Source organism: Chlamydotis macqueenii, chromosome 18 (assembly GCF_036417535.1).
Source record: "Chlamydotis macqueenii isolate bChlMac1 chromosome 18, bChlMac1.mat, whole genome shotgun sequence".
NCBI lineage: Eukaryota > Metazoa > Chordata > Aves > Otidiformes > Otididae > Chlamydotis > Chlamydotis macqueenii.
In genome coordinates this window covers 12,911,272-12,926,461 of record NC_141573.1, presented here as the reverse complement: position 1 = coordinate 12,926,461, position 15,190 = coordinate 12,911,272, and the positions used below count along the sequence as shown (strand labels likewise).

At 53.8% G+C, this 15,190-nt stretch overlaps 2 protein-coding genes across 4 annotated transcripts; both read left to right on the top strand.

Moving 5' to 3' along the window:
- TEN1 (TEN1 subunit of CST complex) lies at positions 1-5,558 on the top strand. The gene is made up of 4 exons (XM_086762340.1): positions 1-95; positions 2,935-3,041; positions 3,164-3,321; positions 4,651-5,558. The coding sequence occupies exons 2-4, from the start codon at positions 2,956-2,958 to the stop codon at positions 4,785-4,787; spliced, it is 381 nt and encodes a 126-aa protein (XP_086618466.1). The 5' UTR covers positions 1-95; positions 2,935-2,955; the 3' UTR covers positions 4,788-5,558.
- Positions 5,559-7,463: 1,905 nt separating this feature from the next.
- Positions 7,464-12,715, top strand: CDK3 (cyclin dependent kinase 3). Of its 3 annotated transcripts, none has more exons than XM_086762337.1 (7): positions 7,464-7,591; positions 8,548-8,625; positions 9,053-9,173; positions 9,733-9,879; positions 10,280-10,381; positions 11,191-11,394; positions 11,789-12,715. In XM_086762337.1, exons 1-7 carry the CDS (start codon positions 7,464-7,466, stop codon positions 11,912-11,914), a joined length of 906 nt encoding a protein of 301 aa, XP_086618463.1. In that variant the 3' UTR covers positions 11,915-12,715. The 3 variants fall into 3 exon arrangements, with proteins under 3 accessions (XP_086618463.1, XP_086618462.1, XP_086618464.1); XM_086762336.1 differs by having other exon boundaries at positions 9,709-9,879; XM_086762338.1 differs by lacking the exon at positions 8,548-8,625 and having other exon boundaries at positions 9,709-9,879.
- Positions 12,716-15,190: the final 2,475 nt, after the last annotated feature.

Sequence of the window (15,190 nt, the reverse complement as noted above, 5' to 3'; positions counted from 1 at the left end):
CGACGTCGCGCCCGGCCACGTGACGGCGGCGGCCCCGCCCGCGCTCGTGCCGGGAGCGCGCATGGAGCGCGCAGCCTCGGGAGCGGGCATGCTGCGTGAGTTGAGGGCGCGCGTGAAACCGTGCGTGAGACGGGGCGCGGGGCCGGGCGGGCGCGAACCTGTGCGTTACGGGGCGCGCTGGGAGCGTGCGGGGAGCGCTGCAGCTGCAGCCGGGCATTTAGCAGTTGATTAATTAATTAATTAATTAGTTCATCACATGGCCGTACGGCGTGCTGCACTCGCTTGTGCATTAAGCTGCGTGGCAGCAGTCGAGGGAGGGGATCCTGCCCCTCTGCTCCGCTCTGCTGAGACCCCCCCTGCAGCGCTGTGTGCAGCTCTGGAGCCCCCAACATCAGGAGGACGTGGAGCTGTTGGAGAGGGTCCAGAGGAGGCCACGCAGATGCTGAGAGGGCTGGAGCAGCTCTGCTGTGAGGCCAGGCTGAGAGAGCTGGGGCTGTTCAGCCTGGAGAAGAGGAGGCTCCAGGGAGACCTGAGAGCGGCTCCCAGTGCCTAAAGGGGGCTGCAGGAAAGATGGGGAGAGACTCTTCAGCAGGGCCTGGTGTGACAGGACGAGGGGTCATGGTTTTAAAATAGAGGGAGGATAGGTTTGGATTAGACATAAGGAAGAGATTTTTTTACGCTGAGGGTGGTGGAGCACTGGCCCAGGTTGCCCAGAGAGGCGGTGGATGCCCCATCCCTGGAAACGTTCCAGGCCAGGTTGGCCGGGGCTCTGAGCAACCTGATCTGGTTGGAGATGTCCCTGCTCCTGGCAGGGGGTTGGACTGGGTGGGCTTTAACGGTCCCTTCCCACCCTAGCCGTAGTGTGATTAATACTGCATTAGATAGTGTGCTAAATCTGCACATAACGTGCTGCACTTGGGGCCTCGGGTGCATTAAATGTGTGTGCAGTGCTGCAGTTCAGGTTGCACGTGCACTGAATGACGCATGGAATGGGCACGTAGCACATCACAGTGGCCTTGTGTTAAAAGTGCATTAAACGCACAGTGAGTATCTTGCATTCCTGGCTGATCCCGTCCTGCTGCACAGCATGATTCCGGAGCAAAACCTGAGTGGTGCAGGATGCCTTTGCCCCACTCAGGAGGTGCAGAATTGAACTTGCTTTTTAGGTCTGGGTTAGGGAAGGTGGAGATGCAGGGAGCTGCAGAGTGCAGGGAGGTAGATTTCCACCTCTGTCGATGCTGGTTGGGAGCCTGCCAGAGGCATTTCACAGCCTGCCGTGGGCGTGCACAGCCTTGCGTGGGGCCACGAGGCAGCCAGACCCAGACTTCAGGCATGTGCGGAGAAGGGGTGAGCCAGGATCGCCCTGGTTTCGGGGCGGTCCTCCGTGGGATGGCAGTGGGGCATTCCGCAAGGTTGCAGCCCCCTGAGCAGTGCATAGGGTGGGCAGGGGGCACCGAGCATTAAAGCCACATGGTCGCAGCTCAGCGTGTCCCCTCTGCTGCGTAATCAGTATTGGGAGTCCTCAAACCCGTCGGCGTGGTCCCACTTGTCTGATTTGCAGGAGTCTGCAGGCAAGAAACCAGAGAAAAGAAGCAGTAAATGGAGCATGGGAACACGCTAAACACAGGCACCATGCAAGAAGGATCAGAGGGGAACATGATGCCAAAAGAAACCACTTTGGGACACAGCCAACAGCCTGGCTATGGCACTTGGCTGGGCAGAATTAAAATCCTGCCAAAGCTGCTTTTCTGTGTGCTTTGTGTTGTGCCTGGCCTGCCTGTACCAGCCCTGCTCCGCTGCTGGAGCCCTCAGGAGGTCCCACCTGCGTCTTGCCTTGGGGTGAATCATTCTCGCTCATCGCTGTCTTCTAAACCCTACCAGACTGCTGGTGAAACCCGGCTGGCTTGTATCCAAGCAATTGTTCTCCAGCTGCCGGCTCAGACACTGCCGGAACTTCTCCTGCAGCATGAGAGCAGACTTGGGACCGTACCTTAAATCTTGCTGCGTGGTACGCCATCACCCCAGCAGCTGGGTCTGTTCCTGCATCTGTGTGAGGGATTTCAGTGCTGGTCCGTGTAGGGCCACAGTGGGAAATTACAAGCTGCACACAGCTGTGAGAACGTGACCTTGGAGAGGGGGCCAGGAGGGCTGTTATTGAGCAGGATGTTGCTGCTATCCGGGAACCGCTGTTAGCCAGCGGGACACGTACTTGGCAGCCTTGCTGCATGCGCTGGCCCCGCGTGGACCGACACCGGGTCAGTACTCTGCCACTGAATCTGCTGAGGGGATAAACAGAGGCGGCTCGGAGCGGAGGGAGAGAGAAAGGACCCAGCGCTCACTCTACGAACAACAGGGGAGGCCCTGAAGGTGCTGCGCCTGCCTCCGTTCTCTGCTCTGACCCCGCTGATCATCATCCTCCTGCTCGGCGGTGTCTCCAGCTTAGTTGGGGTGGTGAGACTCTCACAAAGGGAAAACAATACGCTGGTAACTGCTTGTGCTAGGAGCTGTAACTGCTTATGCAAGGCTATAACAGAGCAATAAATACTGTTGTGCTTTCAAATATCATATGCTGGGTGAAGTTTGTGCATAGGAATCCTATGAACTGGCTACAGCATCTCAGTCACCGTTTTTCCTCCCTTCCTTAACCTTTCTCAACCCATCCATAGCCTGGGGGAGACCTGGAGGATCTGACGGGCTGCCTGTTGCTGTTCACACTGGATTTCGGATGGGGAAGGTAGCCCCTCTTTATGCTAGGATGCCCACCGCTTGACATGTGCACTGGGCTGCAAACAGGACTCAGCAGGGAAGCTGTGAAGCTCCTGCTGCCCCTGGATGGGGGGGCCCTGGGCAAGGAATGAGTTTTGGGGCAGTGTCACCTCATATCTGGCTCAGGTACTGGGGTGGCAGGAGCTCAGGTCTTTTGCTTTACTGCAGGCCCAACAGCCATTGTGTGAGATGCTGCCAAGTCCTGGTGTCTACTACTTCCCATGGGAGATCAACAGCTCGGTCCCGGAGGGGGAGGCGCTGAGGACATTTGGCAGGTGAGAAGGGTACCCCGGTCTCCTTGCAGGCCAAGCCTTTCCTTCGCCGGCTGACGCCCCTCCCTTTGTTTGCAATTGTTGTATCTCTGCACCGCTGAGCTTCCCAAATTGATTGCTCCCAGGTTATGCTGCTACGACCTGGCCCGATCCAAAGCCATTCTCACCGCGCAGCACAGCTCAGCTCAGTACCAGGTCTGTGTCGACACCAAGTTTGTGGAGCCATTCCAGGCCCAGCTGGGATCTCGCTACATGGTCCTGGGAGAGGCTGAACACAGGGAAGGTAAACGCTCCAGGAACAGTGCCCTTTGCTGGTGTTTGTGGTTCATCAGCTCCTCCGTGGCTCTCTGGGTGCACGGTGAGATGCGCTGTCACTGAGGTTAGCGTTGACCGAGGCAGGTTCATCTCGTGGGGCTGTCTCCAGTCACACGAGCGTATGATTCCGGGCAGGAGCAGCCCATCTCTCCTTGTTGACCATGAGAAGAGCCACTCTTATCTTGAGGGAAAATCTGGTGCTCTGCACAGTTTTCTTTAGAAACAAGAAGCACCTCAGCTGCATCGCTGAGCTTGTGAAGCCTGTGCTAAAGCCTTCTGGCATCATTGCCAGCCACCACATCATCTTTGCTCCAGCTGTGACTGATTACAGCCATACCTCGTTGTGAGCTGGCGGGGTTGGTCTTTGCTGTCCTGGAAAGGCTCTGATTATACCCCTGTCCTCAGACATGGGGTGTGAGGAACACAGGCGCGCTCTGTCACGCAGGGGCATTGTTGCCCTTTCCTGGGCTGCCTTGTTACTCCAGTTGCACAGTTTTTTGTGTGAGGAGTTGACCTGGGCTGGGCCATGGGGTTGTGAAGCAAATCCCAAGTATTGTCTTGGCCACAGCTGATAGCCAGCATTTGCATTCACGCCGTTGAAATCCTCAGTGGCATGTGGAAGGCCACACTACACGTGGCATCTAATGAGTGACCTGCTAAGCCACTGCTGAAAAACACCTTTAGAAAGTCATGTTATTTTGGTCATCACAGTTTAGGAGCGAGCTGGCCCCTTTTTGCAGGGATGGAAGGGGAGCAGGCTGAGACAGTGGCTGTGTCACCAAGGTTTGGCCCCTTTCGTGCAGCTGCATGTTACCATGTGAATGCCACCGATGAACTGTTGGTTATAGTCAGCATTGAGGCTCTTCTAAGCCCAGCTTTGTTCTGTCCTCTTTTTGTCAGCACAGAGGCATTCAGAAATGAGCTTAGACCCATCCCTGATGCTTTTTAGACAGGGACAACCAAGCTTCATCCAGCCACAAAGTTGACAGGTGCTGCATGGCAGGCACTAGCACTGACACGTCCTGGGCTCGGTGTTCCCCAGGGCAAGGAGAGTGTCAGTCACCAGCATTTTGTAGCTAAGAGGGCAGAGGGAAAGCACGTCACTGAATTGAGCTGCTCCGGGGCCTGCTGCCCGTGTCGGTGGAGGCTGGCGGCCGGTCCTGCCTTCTGCAGGTTCTCAGGCCGTGGGTTCTTTGGCCAGCCGGAGCTATATGCTGCCTGAGGAAACCTATCAGTTTGCCTCTGAACTGCTCCATCTGTTTTTCTTTCTGCAGAAATTTGCTGTTTATATTCCCAGGTGAGCGTCCCGTGGTAAAGGCACGAATATTCACCTGCGTGGAGGGGATGAATGTGCGCTTGCTGGAACAAGCCATCCAGGAGCAGAGGAAATACTTCAACGAGAGGCAGGAGCGGATGGGAAACAGCACGTCCTAGCAGAAGCTTTGAGACCAGCCATACGCTGGTTCTTGCACTGCTGTTTGCAACAAATATGTTTAAAGTAAATTTAAAAGGTGGGTTTGCAACGCAATGCTTCTTGCCATGGCAAATAGCAAAGTTGAGTCGCTAAGGAGGGAAACACTTGAAGACTGTGAGTCAGTGTGTGACTGTGGGCTGTCTGTTCATGCCAGATGTCATCACTGAAAGTAGCTCTGGGAAGCAGGTTTGTTGTTTGTTTAAAAGGGTGGTTAAGGAAAGGGAGCGCTTGAGTCGTACAGGTCCTTTCGTAACGCAAGGCTTGGAGACGTCAGAAAAAGGAGAAGTCTCCAAAGCTCCAGTTCAACAGCTCACACTCATGCATGCTGCCAAAGCACAGAAGCTTAACTGGGCTGTCAGCAGATGGGAAGTAAATGAAGTTCGTTAGCCCTGTGTGGCTGCAGGTCCACGAGTGCATGTGTTTGGTTACTGTGGCTCAGCAGCCACAGGAGCACTCCTGGCAAAACACTCATGTACCTGGACTGACCGACAAAGAAGCAAGAACAAAGAGTCACTATTTTCAGTAGCATCTGCCCCTTTGAGTTTTCAGGAGCTGCTGTCCAAGGGGGATTGACTTTAGCTCTAAAATAAATATTTGCAGTGCCCTGGGAGCCACCACTTGACTGTCTTCCTTGACACAACTCAGTTTAGATCTTAAATCACTATTTTTTTTAAAGTATCTAAAGGTGTTTTGATTGATATTTTCCTAAATAAAGATGAAAAGGGAAGCCAGTGTGTCTTCTATTGATTAAAAACCCATTTCTTGCTAAGGCAAAGGCATTAAGCCCTGCAGAAACCCCATGACACTGTAAGAAAATTCAGCAATATGCAATGTTACTCCTTCTCCTAAGTACTGGGTGCATAAGGAAGTGCTTGGTTTTGAAAAAGTTGCAAGAAGAGGAGATGAAGTTACATCAGAGCCACTCTGGTTTAAGAACATGGTGCCAGGCCCACCTAGCAGAATTAAACCATCAACAAAAAGACTGAAAATCACTAATGTGAGATGAGAATAAAATGTTGGTGCAAGAGAGAGAAGGCGACTCCTGTGCTGTAGGAATCCTCAGACCTGGATTGAGCTGAAACTGTGCTTTGCAGGGGAGTTCAGCCACCTGCAGCCTTTTCTGGTCTTTGCTGAGATTCTCTGGTGAAATGTTCAGAAAATGAGGACTGGAGCTGTACAATGCACAGCAGCAGGTCAAAATGCAACAGGTATTGGCAAAATCCCCTGTTACCAGCAGGCTTGATTCGCGGGCCTCAGATGGCTCAGTAATGAAAGTGCTTGCTGTAATTTTTAATTATAGTTTAGCCTTATGTTTTTCTTCACAGTTACAGAGATCCACAAGCCCTACCTCAGCACACTCTGTTCAGCCCAAGTCCAAAAACAGGTTCTCAAGAGGCAAGATTTTAGTGTGGTTTTGTTAGAGACAACAATGAGTCTGTCACAATGTATGTTTACACCCCATCTTCTGTCCTCCTACTTTCCTCCCCATGCTTAACTTCTATCCAAATGGCTGGGTTTGCCAGAGAATTGGGAATATCTGAGATGCCAGGGCTGGGAATATCCAAAATATGAGGTTCCTACAAGTGTTAAGAAAAAAAAAAACAAACCCAGCTAGCCAGGAAGAGGAAAGCAAATTTGGCAGTGACTCCTGATGGAGATGTGAGTGCAAACTCAACCTTCACAAGCCACTGGAGAACCCACACAGGAGTTTGCTGTGGACCCCTCCTCAGCCACAGAGCAACCAGGCTTTCCTTCTTTCAAACTGGCAAAATCAAGATCAATTTTAAAAAGATTTAGAGCTGTTGGCTCAGCAACAGGCTAAATCGGTCCTTTTCAGATCACCCAAAATTTGGGGTCTGCACTGTGGACCTGTGCAGCCAGTGGGCCAGAGACATGGAGCTCACAAGCCCTGCAGAAGATGGTCCCTGTGGCTCTACCTTTCCTGATGCCATGATGCAGAATATTTTTTTAATCTTGTCTCCTATCAGCTGTCAAGTCAATGATTAATCCCCCGCCAAGGACATCGTCCAAAAGGCTGACCAAGCAGCACAGCCCACAGGTTGTTCAAGGGACAATTGCACAAGATTAAAAAAAAAAAAAAAAAGCAACCCACAAACAAAAAAAAAAAGACATTTCTGCTGTGTGTGTCCCAAGGAGCCCCGACTGCACACCGCATTCCCTCGATGCCAGGCGCCGTACAAACGGAGCTGCAGAGCTTCCCTCGGCCCCGTGCCATCCCTGCTGCCTTTTCCATAGGCCCAAAGCGCCTCTTCACGTCCTTTTGCTCAATTTGTGCTTTAGCTGCCACGCTCCGCTCCTCGGTTGCGAGCAGCTGGTCCCAGGCAGCTGGTGCAGGGTGTGTTTGGCTCTCTGGGTCTGCCCAGCGACCCCCAAAACCCCCCAGCGTGCCCGGCCCTGCCTGCGCCTGCCCCGCTCCAGGGCAGGTCCCTGTGCAAGGGGAGCAGCGCAGGGGGCCCAGACCCCAAAAGCAGCTCAGGGACAGACAGGGCGAGCAAACACCTTCTGCACGTTTGGGTTTGGTTTTTTTTTTTCCATCCTTTTTTTTTTTTTTTTTTTTCACCTCAGAAAGCAGTGCCAGCCGGCCCCCGCTGCCGTGGCGGGGCTGAGGCAGCGCCATGGATGCCTTGCAGGAGGTGTTTCAGAAGGTGGAGAAGATCGGGGAGGGCACCTACGGCGTGGTGTACAAGGCTCGCAACAAGCGCACGGGGCAGCTGGTGGCCCTCAAGAAGATCCGCCTGGACTCGTGAGTGGGGAAGAGCCCCGGCCCCGTGGCTGCCGTGGCTCGGCCCAGCCCCAGGCCCACCCGCCCGCCATGGCGCCTGGCCAGCTGCCTCCTCAGCATGGCGGCACGGGGGTGCAGAGGCGAGAGGGTGGTGAGGAAGGCAAACGGCTCCTCAGGGAGTGGGGCAGGGCCATCTGTGGGGAGATGGCTGCCAGCTGACCCCAGCAGTGCCCCAGCCCCACCATGGCAGTGAGCAGCGGGCCCCCGAGCCCAGCTCGGTGTCCAAAATGGTGGGAGAGTCTCAGAAAAGCCTGCCGTGAGGGAAAACGGTGTCTCTAGGGCTCATGCAAGCAGCTAGGGCCTGACCTGGCACTGCCTGCCCCTGCTACCACGACCCAGGGCAGGGGGAAGTAGCCACCATTTTGGGAGGAGGCCTCTCCCTCAGGGGTGTGGGGCTGGGGCCTAGTGAGGCTCAGCCATCTGACAGGGCCAACTTAGAGCCCTCCAGAGTGGGCACTGAGCAGATAAAATCTTATTACCGTTCCCCTGGGTCGCCCTGGGCTGTCTCCACGATGAGGGGTGTCAGTCTGGCCCAGGGGCCATGGTGGTGGGACTGCAGCCCCGGGCAGCCCCACGGGACGGTGGAGGCAGATGCCTGAGGGGCAAACAGCCTTCATTTCCCCCACCTCTGAAAAATGAGGCTTGGGCATTTAAACTGTTGCTTCTCCAAATGTGCCCCCAGGTGCTCCCAAACAAGCTCTACCCCACAGCTTGCACTGTGTAGGCCACCCCCCCGCTCCTTCCCCACGACTCCATTTCCCCCTGCCTCGCTCCATCCCAAACCCAGGGCACCCGGTGTGAAAGACCCTCCCCTGGGCAGGCGATGGGGTACAGTGGGAGGGAGAAGGGACACAGGACACCGATGGGCTGCGGGATCCCACTGGGGGATGGGGTGTCATATACCTCGTCTGCCACAGGGAGACAGAGGGTGTCCCCAGCACGGCGATCCGAGAGATCTCACTGCTGAAGGAGCTGAAGCACCCCAACATAGTCAGGTAAGACCTGGATGAACCGTCCCCACCAGCACATTGATGAGCTCCTGCTTATCCCCACAGGGAGCTCTGGGTACAGGCAGCAAGAGGGACCTTCCAGTCCTTCCCTGACTGCACAGAAAGGAGCAAAATAAACAGAAAAAAATGCAAGAATCACTTGCACTTAACTGGTTTACAGCAATAGCCCACAGCACTGCCACTTTAGCAGCACAGGCTGGTCCAAGCTGGTGCTGCCTTGTACTAGATGCTGCGTTTATATCTGCCTCTCTCTGCTCCAAAGGACTCACAGAGCAGAGGCGCCTTTGGGAGGAGGGATGTTTGGGCAGAGGGCTGGAGAAGCTCTTCCCACACGCTCTGTAGGAGACTAGCACTCCTGCATAGCATGGATTCCCACACAAAGATACTGAAGGGAGCACTTGCACTTTTGCAGGCTTCTGGATGTCGTACACAGCCAGAAGAAGCTCTATCTGGTGTTTGAGTATCTGAATCAGGACCTGAAGAAGTACATGGACTCATCCCGAACTGGAGAGCTTCCTTTAAGCTTGGTCAAGGTACAGCATGGAAGGAGCGCTAATAGGCAGGGCAGAGAGCCTGCGTCCTTGCTGCCTTCTGCTGGGCAGAGCCAGCCCTGAGCTGCTCCTACCCAGACTGCCTCTGGAAGAGATTCCTCCTTGGCTGGAGGCATTCAGCCTCTCAGATCTGAAGCATTTCAGCTGGGAAAACCTGCTGGCACTATTGCTCAGCACATTTGTTTCCCAGCTGTTTCTAGACTCTTCAGCCCATCTTGCTGCAGAGCAGACTGCTGTCAAGAGGACAGTTGAGGGACCTTTGCTGATTGCCTTTGTACAGATTAATAGATGGGTGGAAGGGACTGGCACTGCTTGGGTTGGAGTCTCTCTGTCCCCATGTAGGGTGGGAGCAGTTTGTTTGCATCTCTGAGTAGCGACCCGCAAGTGTGATGTTGCCTTATAGCAAGGTCTCTTTTCCCATTCAGACCTGTAAGTGATCCAAAGTATGTTGGTTGAGATGATCCAATCTTTGAAGTGGTTTTATCGTGGCCTTTTCCGAAATCTCTTCTCTCCTTAGAACTACCTTTTCCAGCTGCTGCAGGGTGTGAGCTTCTGCCACTCGCACAGAGTCATCCACAGGGACTTGAAGCCACAGAACTTGCTCATTAACGAAGCAGGAGCAATCAAGCTGGCTGATTTTGGACTGGCAAGAGCTTTTGGAGTCCCCCTGCGCACGTACACTCACGAGGTATTGTTGAGACTCCCAGCCACCCGAGAGTGGGGTACGCAATCCATAGTGGGTGAACAACAAACCCAGCTGTGCCCAGGCACGTGCTCTTAGCTTGACCCGCAGCCAAGGGGTCACCTCACGTCCCCACAAAGTGTGCTGACTGCATCTGCCCTAGCCTGCCTGCATGCTGGCTTCCCACCTTCTCTGCATAAGGTGTGTTCGTTTGTTCCACAGTGTCCTATTGAAGGCTGATCTGTTAATCCCAGTCTTGCTGTCACTAGGGTGTCTGTTAATTCAGCATGGCCTTGGCACACTCTGAGTTGTACAGTACCTGTATTACAGGAGAGAAGAGAGGATCCCGTGCCTCTGGTTTCACCCAGGGAAACTAGACAAAGCTTGTTTGTTGCTTCCTCACCAGGTGGTGACTCTGTGGTACCGAGCCCCTGAAATACTGCTGGGATGCAAATACTACTCAACCGCTGTGGATATCTGGAGCATCGGCTGCATCTTTGCAGAAATGGTAGAGTGGGCATAAATAGTCTCTTTAACGAGCAAGGAGAATGCAGCCGCAATGGGCAGTGGGGAAGGAGGAACAAGACACAGAACATCTGCGATGGTGTTGTCCCACCCTGTGCTGGGGTGCATAGAATGGAAAGTCTACCCTGAGGGTTAGCTGATCCTTAGCTGTGGGCTCAGAAGGAAATCTGTCGCTTTCAGGGGCCTGGCAGAAGCCAAACAAGCCTCTGTACTCCGCTGCGGTTCCAGGTGTATGGGAATGCAATGCCTGTCCTCGTGGAAGGGGTAACTTCAGTCTTGTTGCTGCAGCATTTTGATCCTGGGAGGAGATGACTCTCCTGAAGATGTCTCTGCAATGGGCTGCAGAGAACTAGCACTTCATAGCATGGCAGAGTGGGTCTCCTCAGGGTCCATACTGCACTTTGAAGAGCTCTTGTTATCCCCGCAGTGTAACAGCACTGTCCTTAGCTCCCGAAGCCTCCGAGCTGCAGATCAGCAGAGCCTGGGCAAGTAGGCGAGGAGGGGGCTAGCCTGCAAGACTGAGTGTTAGGAGACTGGGGGCAAAGAGGGGTAGGGACTGGCTGAAAGAGGCCAGCCTCAGGGGAGCACGGATCCGTGGAGAGGAGCTGGAGACAGGCAGACAGATGCCCGTGACTTTCCCAACCACTCCCTGGCAGAATTGCTGCCTTGTAACGGCCCTGGTCTGTGCAGGTGTTTCCATCTGCTGGGACAAAGGGCTGCTTGCAGCGGGAAATGGGGCACGAAGCTGATGGAAGACTGGGAACTGGCTTTTTTTTTTTTTTTTCCCCTCAGGTGACCAGGAAGGCCTTGTTTCCAGGAGACTCTGAGATCGATCAGCTCTTCCGGATCTTTCGCACCCTGGGCACTCCCACCGAGGCGAGCTGGCCGGGGGTGACCCAGCTGCCTGACTACAAGGGGAACTTTCCCCGATGGGCAAGGAAGGAGATGAAGGAAATTGTTCCCAACTTAGATCGAGACGGTAGAGACTTACTGGTGGTGAGTGAGGGCTCAGAAAAAGACCTGGCAACAGACAGGACCTTTTCAAACTGGACAAAGAACAGGGATATTTGGGACTGACCTGCCCAAAAGTGCATTAGCTGGTGTCTTTACTGCTCATCTCTGCCATTGCAGAAACACCACATCATGAGATAGGGCTCAGTCCTGGCTGAAGGGGGGCTGTCAGTGCAGGTTCCTCTAGGAAACCACTGCATTGAGGGTCAGGAAACCCCTCTGGCGTAATCCCCGTGGTAACTTCAGCTGTGGGCTACTGTTGGAGCCCCGAGAGGGGAAAAAGCAGGACCAGCATCTGCATCTGGGCCCAGCCGCATGCAGGCACAATTGATCATTTCTTTCATAAAAGCCTAAATCTGCTGGGTTTTTCTCTTGGCAGCAATTGCTCCTGTACGATCCCAACAGGCGCATCTCAGCCAAGGCAGCCCTCAATCACCAGTACTTCTTCCGGAGAAGTCCTCAGAGCCCTGAAGAGCGACGTGCGCTGCAGAGACACTGCAGATGAGAAGACACAGCTCTCCCCATGCCCTTGCCCCTCCGGCTAGCAGTACCAATCTGGTCTTGGGCACTTAGCGGTGGGCTGGCTGGGACCCAGGCTCTCACTGAGGAGCCTGGAAGGGGACATTCTTGCGTTTAGAGACTCTCAGCCTGTTGCTGTGGGAACGTTTGTCTGGGTTACAGCCAGCAGAGCTGTTTTGAAGGGGTCATATCCAGGGTGGAGGTATTTATCAGCGTAAAACACTGAAATGCAGATGAGAGAGCATCTTTCAGAGGTTTGTCCTCACCTTAGTCGGCGGGCTAAGGTGACACACAGTGATTTCTGTCTCTGCAGCCCTGGAGCATCCCCAAGTCTGTCGGTGGAGTTTCTGACAGCAGGGCGTGCTGGAGCTCCGCTTTGGGTAGGGCAGCGCTTCTCTGCTCAGCCCTCTGGTGCTGTTATCAAAAGCTTGGCAGCACTAGACAAGTTGTTCAATGTGAGCTGTTTAACAGAGCTGGCATTCTGCTGTTTCACAAGCTGAGGAGCACTATCAGGTGTCTTAATTTTTGCCTTAGCTGCGATCAAGAAGCAAAAAGATCCAGTTAGCGTAAAACACTTGTTGCGTATGGCTGGAAACAGCCACAGCTGAAACACTGGCTTTTCATCGTTGGCCCAGAGGTACTGCAGTTTCCTTCGCTTTATTGTCCTGGAAATGTTTTTGCTGTTCAAATATTTGGAGAATTGTCGCTAACTTTTGGTCTGGTTTTGACATCTTCATTTTTTTTGCCTTCCAGTACAGAAAAAAAAAATAAAGGCTTGTCGTTTGTTCAGAAACCTCGCTGTTTATTATTTGGCATGGCCCAGTGGGCTAGTGACGCAGGACGGTCTGGCTGGTCCTCTTTTCTGCAGAGCTCTTCTCCCTTCCTCGTCTCCTGCGCTCTTTGTTTTATCCTTTCCAGCCCAAATCCTTGGCAAGTGCAGAGATGTGCTCTTGATTCTGTTGTGAACCGAGGGGCTGGTGGTTCTGCAGCCCAGTGCTGTTTCAGTGTGGAAAGGTGGGCTTTCTTTCCATCCAAGGTTACCACAAACCAGTTCAGAGTGACATTCTACTCATATAATTACCCAAAAGAGATTTTTAACTTAGGGAAGCCAAACTTCTGCACTCCTGTTTTTTTTTAATGCATGTGCACACATGTGCCCTCCTAATGACTGCGATCCTATGAAGTGCTTTCAGCACAACCTGACAGCTCTCCAAAGCTGTCACATCCCTGGAGTCTCGTGACAGATAAACAATGCAGGAAGGGAGAGAGGCAGCTGCACATCTCAGCTGTAGCGCAGACCTCCCTCCCCGCCTTCTAGGTACCAGAGAATTTGCACAGGGGACAGGAACCTCTAGACTCCCACCCAAAAAAGCCCCTCTCAGCCCAAGACCTGCCTATGTAAAGCCCGACACCAAAAAGACTTTTGTCATCCCTACGGTAGCAGCCGCACCTCCTGACAGCTCCCCAGCAGCGAAACCCTGGGACCTGTTGCTCGCCTTCCTCCGTGCCTGTCACGCTGCGGAGCTGTACTTCCCCTGCAGGTTTAGAAGCCGCCGGGGCTTGGGGAGCTCACTCACCTCTGCAATTTGCACAAATTAGGTTTTCGGATGTGAGTAGGGGTTGCTTTGCTTTTGAAGCTGCTGTTAGGATTCACGCCGGAGCGGCTGCCTGGAAAAAGCTGGCCTGCCTGTGTTGGGAGGGGTGGTTTCCTGATCGAGCAGGCAGCTGGGCTCATGCCGCGTGGCAGGAAAACTGAAGCCCTGCTGTGCTCCTGCAGCATCTCACAGAGTCTGTATGAAAAAACCCAGTGCACAGGCGTACATGTCTGAGACACGGATGAATCCTGCCGTGCGAATAATTTCCCTGCCTTTGGATACATGTTTTGAAGTCAATTCACTTTGTACAGACAATGCTCCGTTGTTTGCTCTCTGCAAATGCTCGTGTTGTACCAGGCAAAGTGTTGGCAGAAGAGTTGTTTTCTTTTTAAAAAAGACTTACATTAAGAAATAAATACCAAGGGCATTCATCTAGTCCTGAAACAAAATACTACAGCTCACCTAGCCCGACAAAATGAAGCAACAAGCTGAATTTCAAACATTTACAACCCAACCCCACAGCCAGCAAAGGGAACCAGCAACAGCTCTGAAATACCAGGAAAACTACGAAGCACCCTTGCCCCATGCCCGGGAAGGGAGGAAAAGTGCTGCCTGGCTCCTCCTGAGCAACTCAGCCCTGCCAGACCGCTGGGCTCTGGGGAAGCCCCATGGCTGTGCCGTGCTTCCTACAGACGCATCAAGAGGCCGTGATGCGAGCTGCTTTCTGCAGATGCAGCCCTGATAGCAAAGAAAATGATTTTTACAGGGCTTTTTTCCGAAACAAATGGCAAGCCAGCCTTCAAGGGAGACTGCTCAGCGAGCTAGACTGTTCAGCCACCTAACTGCCTCTTAACACTTTCACCCACAGGTAAATACCTCCCACTGTGCACTGAGGGAGGACTCAATCCAAACGATTATCTGACTGCCTGGCTGCCAGAGCTCCATGCCCCTTAGTAACAGAGCAGTCCCCAGAACTATTTAACCAGGATTTCAGGAAAGAGTCACCACGTGAACATCACACTGCTTTAAAAACAAGCACGGTTTTGACTCATTTGCAAGGGAGCAGCCGGGAGGTGGGCAGTCCTAGAGCCCAGCACCCTGCCCCATGGCACCAGGCCAGGGGAAGGCTCACAGCAAACTGGCTGGTCTGTCAGAGCCGAGCTGCAGAAAAAGAACAGGCCCACTGCTGATGGATCTTCCCTGCTTTCATCCGGACGAGGGGAGCAAAGCCAAAGCACAGCAAGGCTGCTCCTGGCAGGTCTGAAGAGCTGGGACCGAAGGACTGCTGGGAACCGCGCTGGTCCAGGGCTCTGTGGTTGCACTGGGACGTGATCCTCACCAGCCTCATGCTCCGAGGGCTGTTGGGCTTGCCCTGGCAGGAGACCGGGCCAGAGTTTCTCTCCTGATATGTCCTCTGGTCCATCGCAGCCCAGCTCCAGCCCTTGCTGCTGGCCCAGACCAGCCAGGAGGGGGATGCACCGTGCCCCATGTGCCAGCAGCGCTCTACCGAGGGGAAACAGGCTGGGAACGGACGCTCTCGGGTGTGTGCAACACTTTTCCGCAGTGTAAACTGACCAATTGCCCCATATAGATCATGGTGGCTGAGATGGCCATGGACACTAGCCGTAGTGACATGACAATAAACACAGACCCTGCAGAGCATGGAC

Coding starts and splice junctions, on each gene's coding strand:
- TEN1 (XM_086762340.1), top strand. CDS start 2,956: ATGCTGCCAAGTCCTGGTGTCTACTACTTCCCATGGGAGATCAACAGC. Junction 3,042..3,163: donor GCGCTGAGGACATTTGGCAG/GTGAGAAGGGTA, acceptor GATTGCTCCCAG/GTTATGCTGCTACGACCTGG. Junction 3,322..4,650: donor AGAGGCTGAACACAGGGAAG/GTAAACGCTCCA, acceptor TTATATTCCCAG/GTGAGCGTCCCGTGGTAAAG.
- CDK3 (XM_086762336.1), top strand. CDS start 7,464: ATGGATGCCTTGCAGGAGGTGTTTCAGAAGGTGGAGAAGATCGGGGAG. Junction 8,626..9,052: donor AAGCACCCCAACATAGTCAG/GTAAGACCTGGA, acceptor GCACTTTTGCAG/GCTTCTGGATGTCGTACACA. Junction 9,174..9,708: donor TTCCTTTAAGCTTGGTCAAG/GTACAGCATGGA, acceptor TTCTCTCCTTAG/AACTACCTTTTCCAGCTGCT.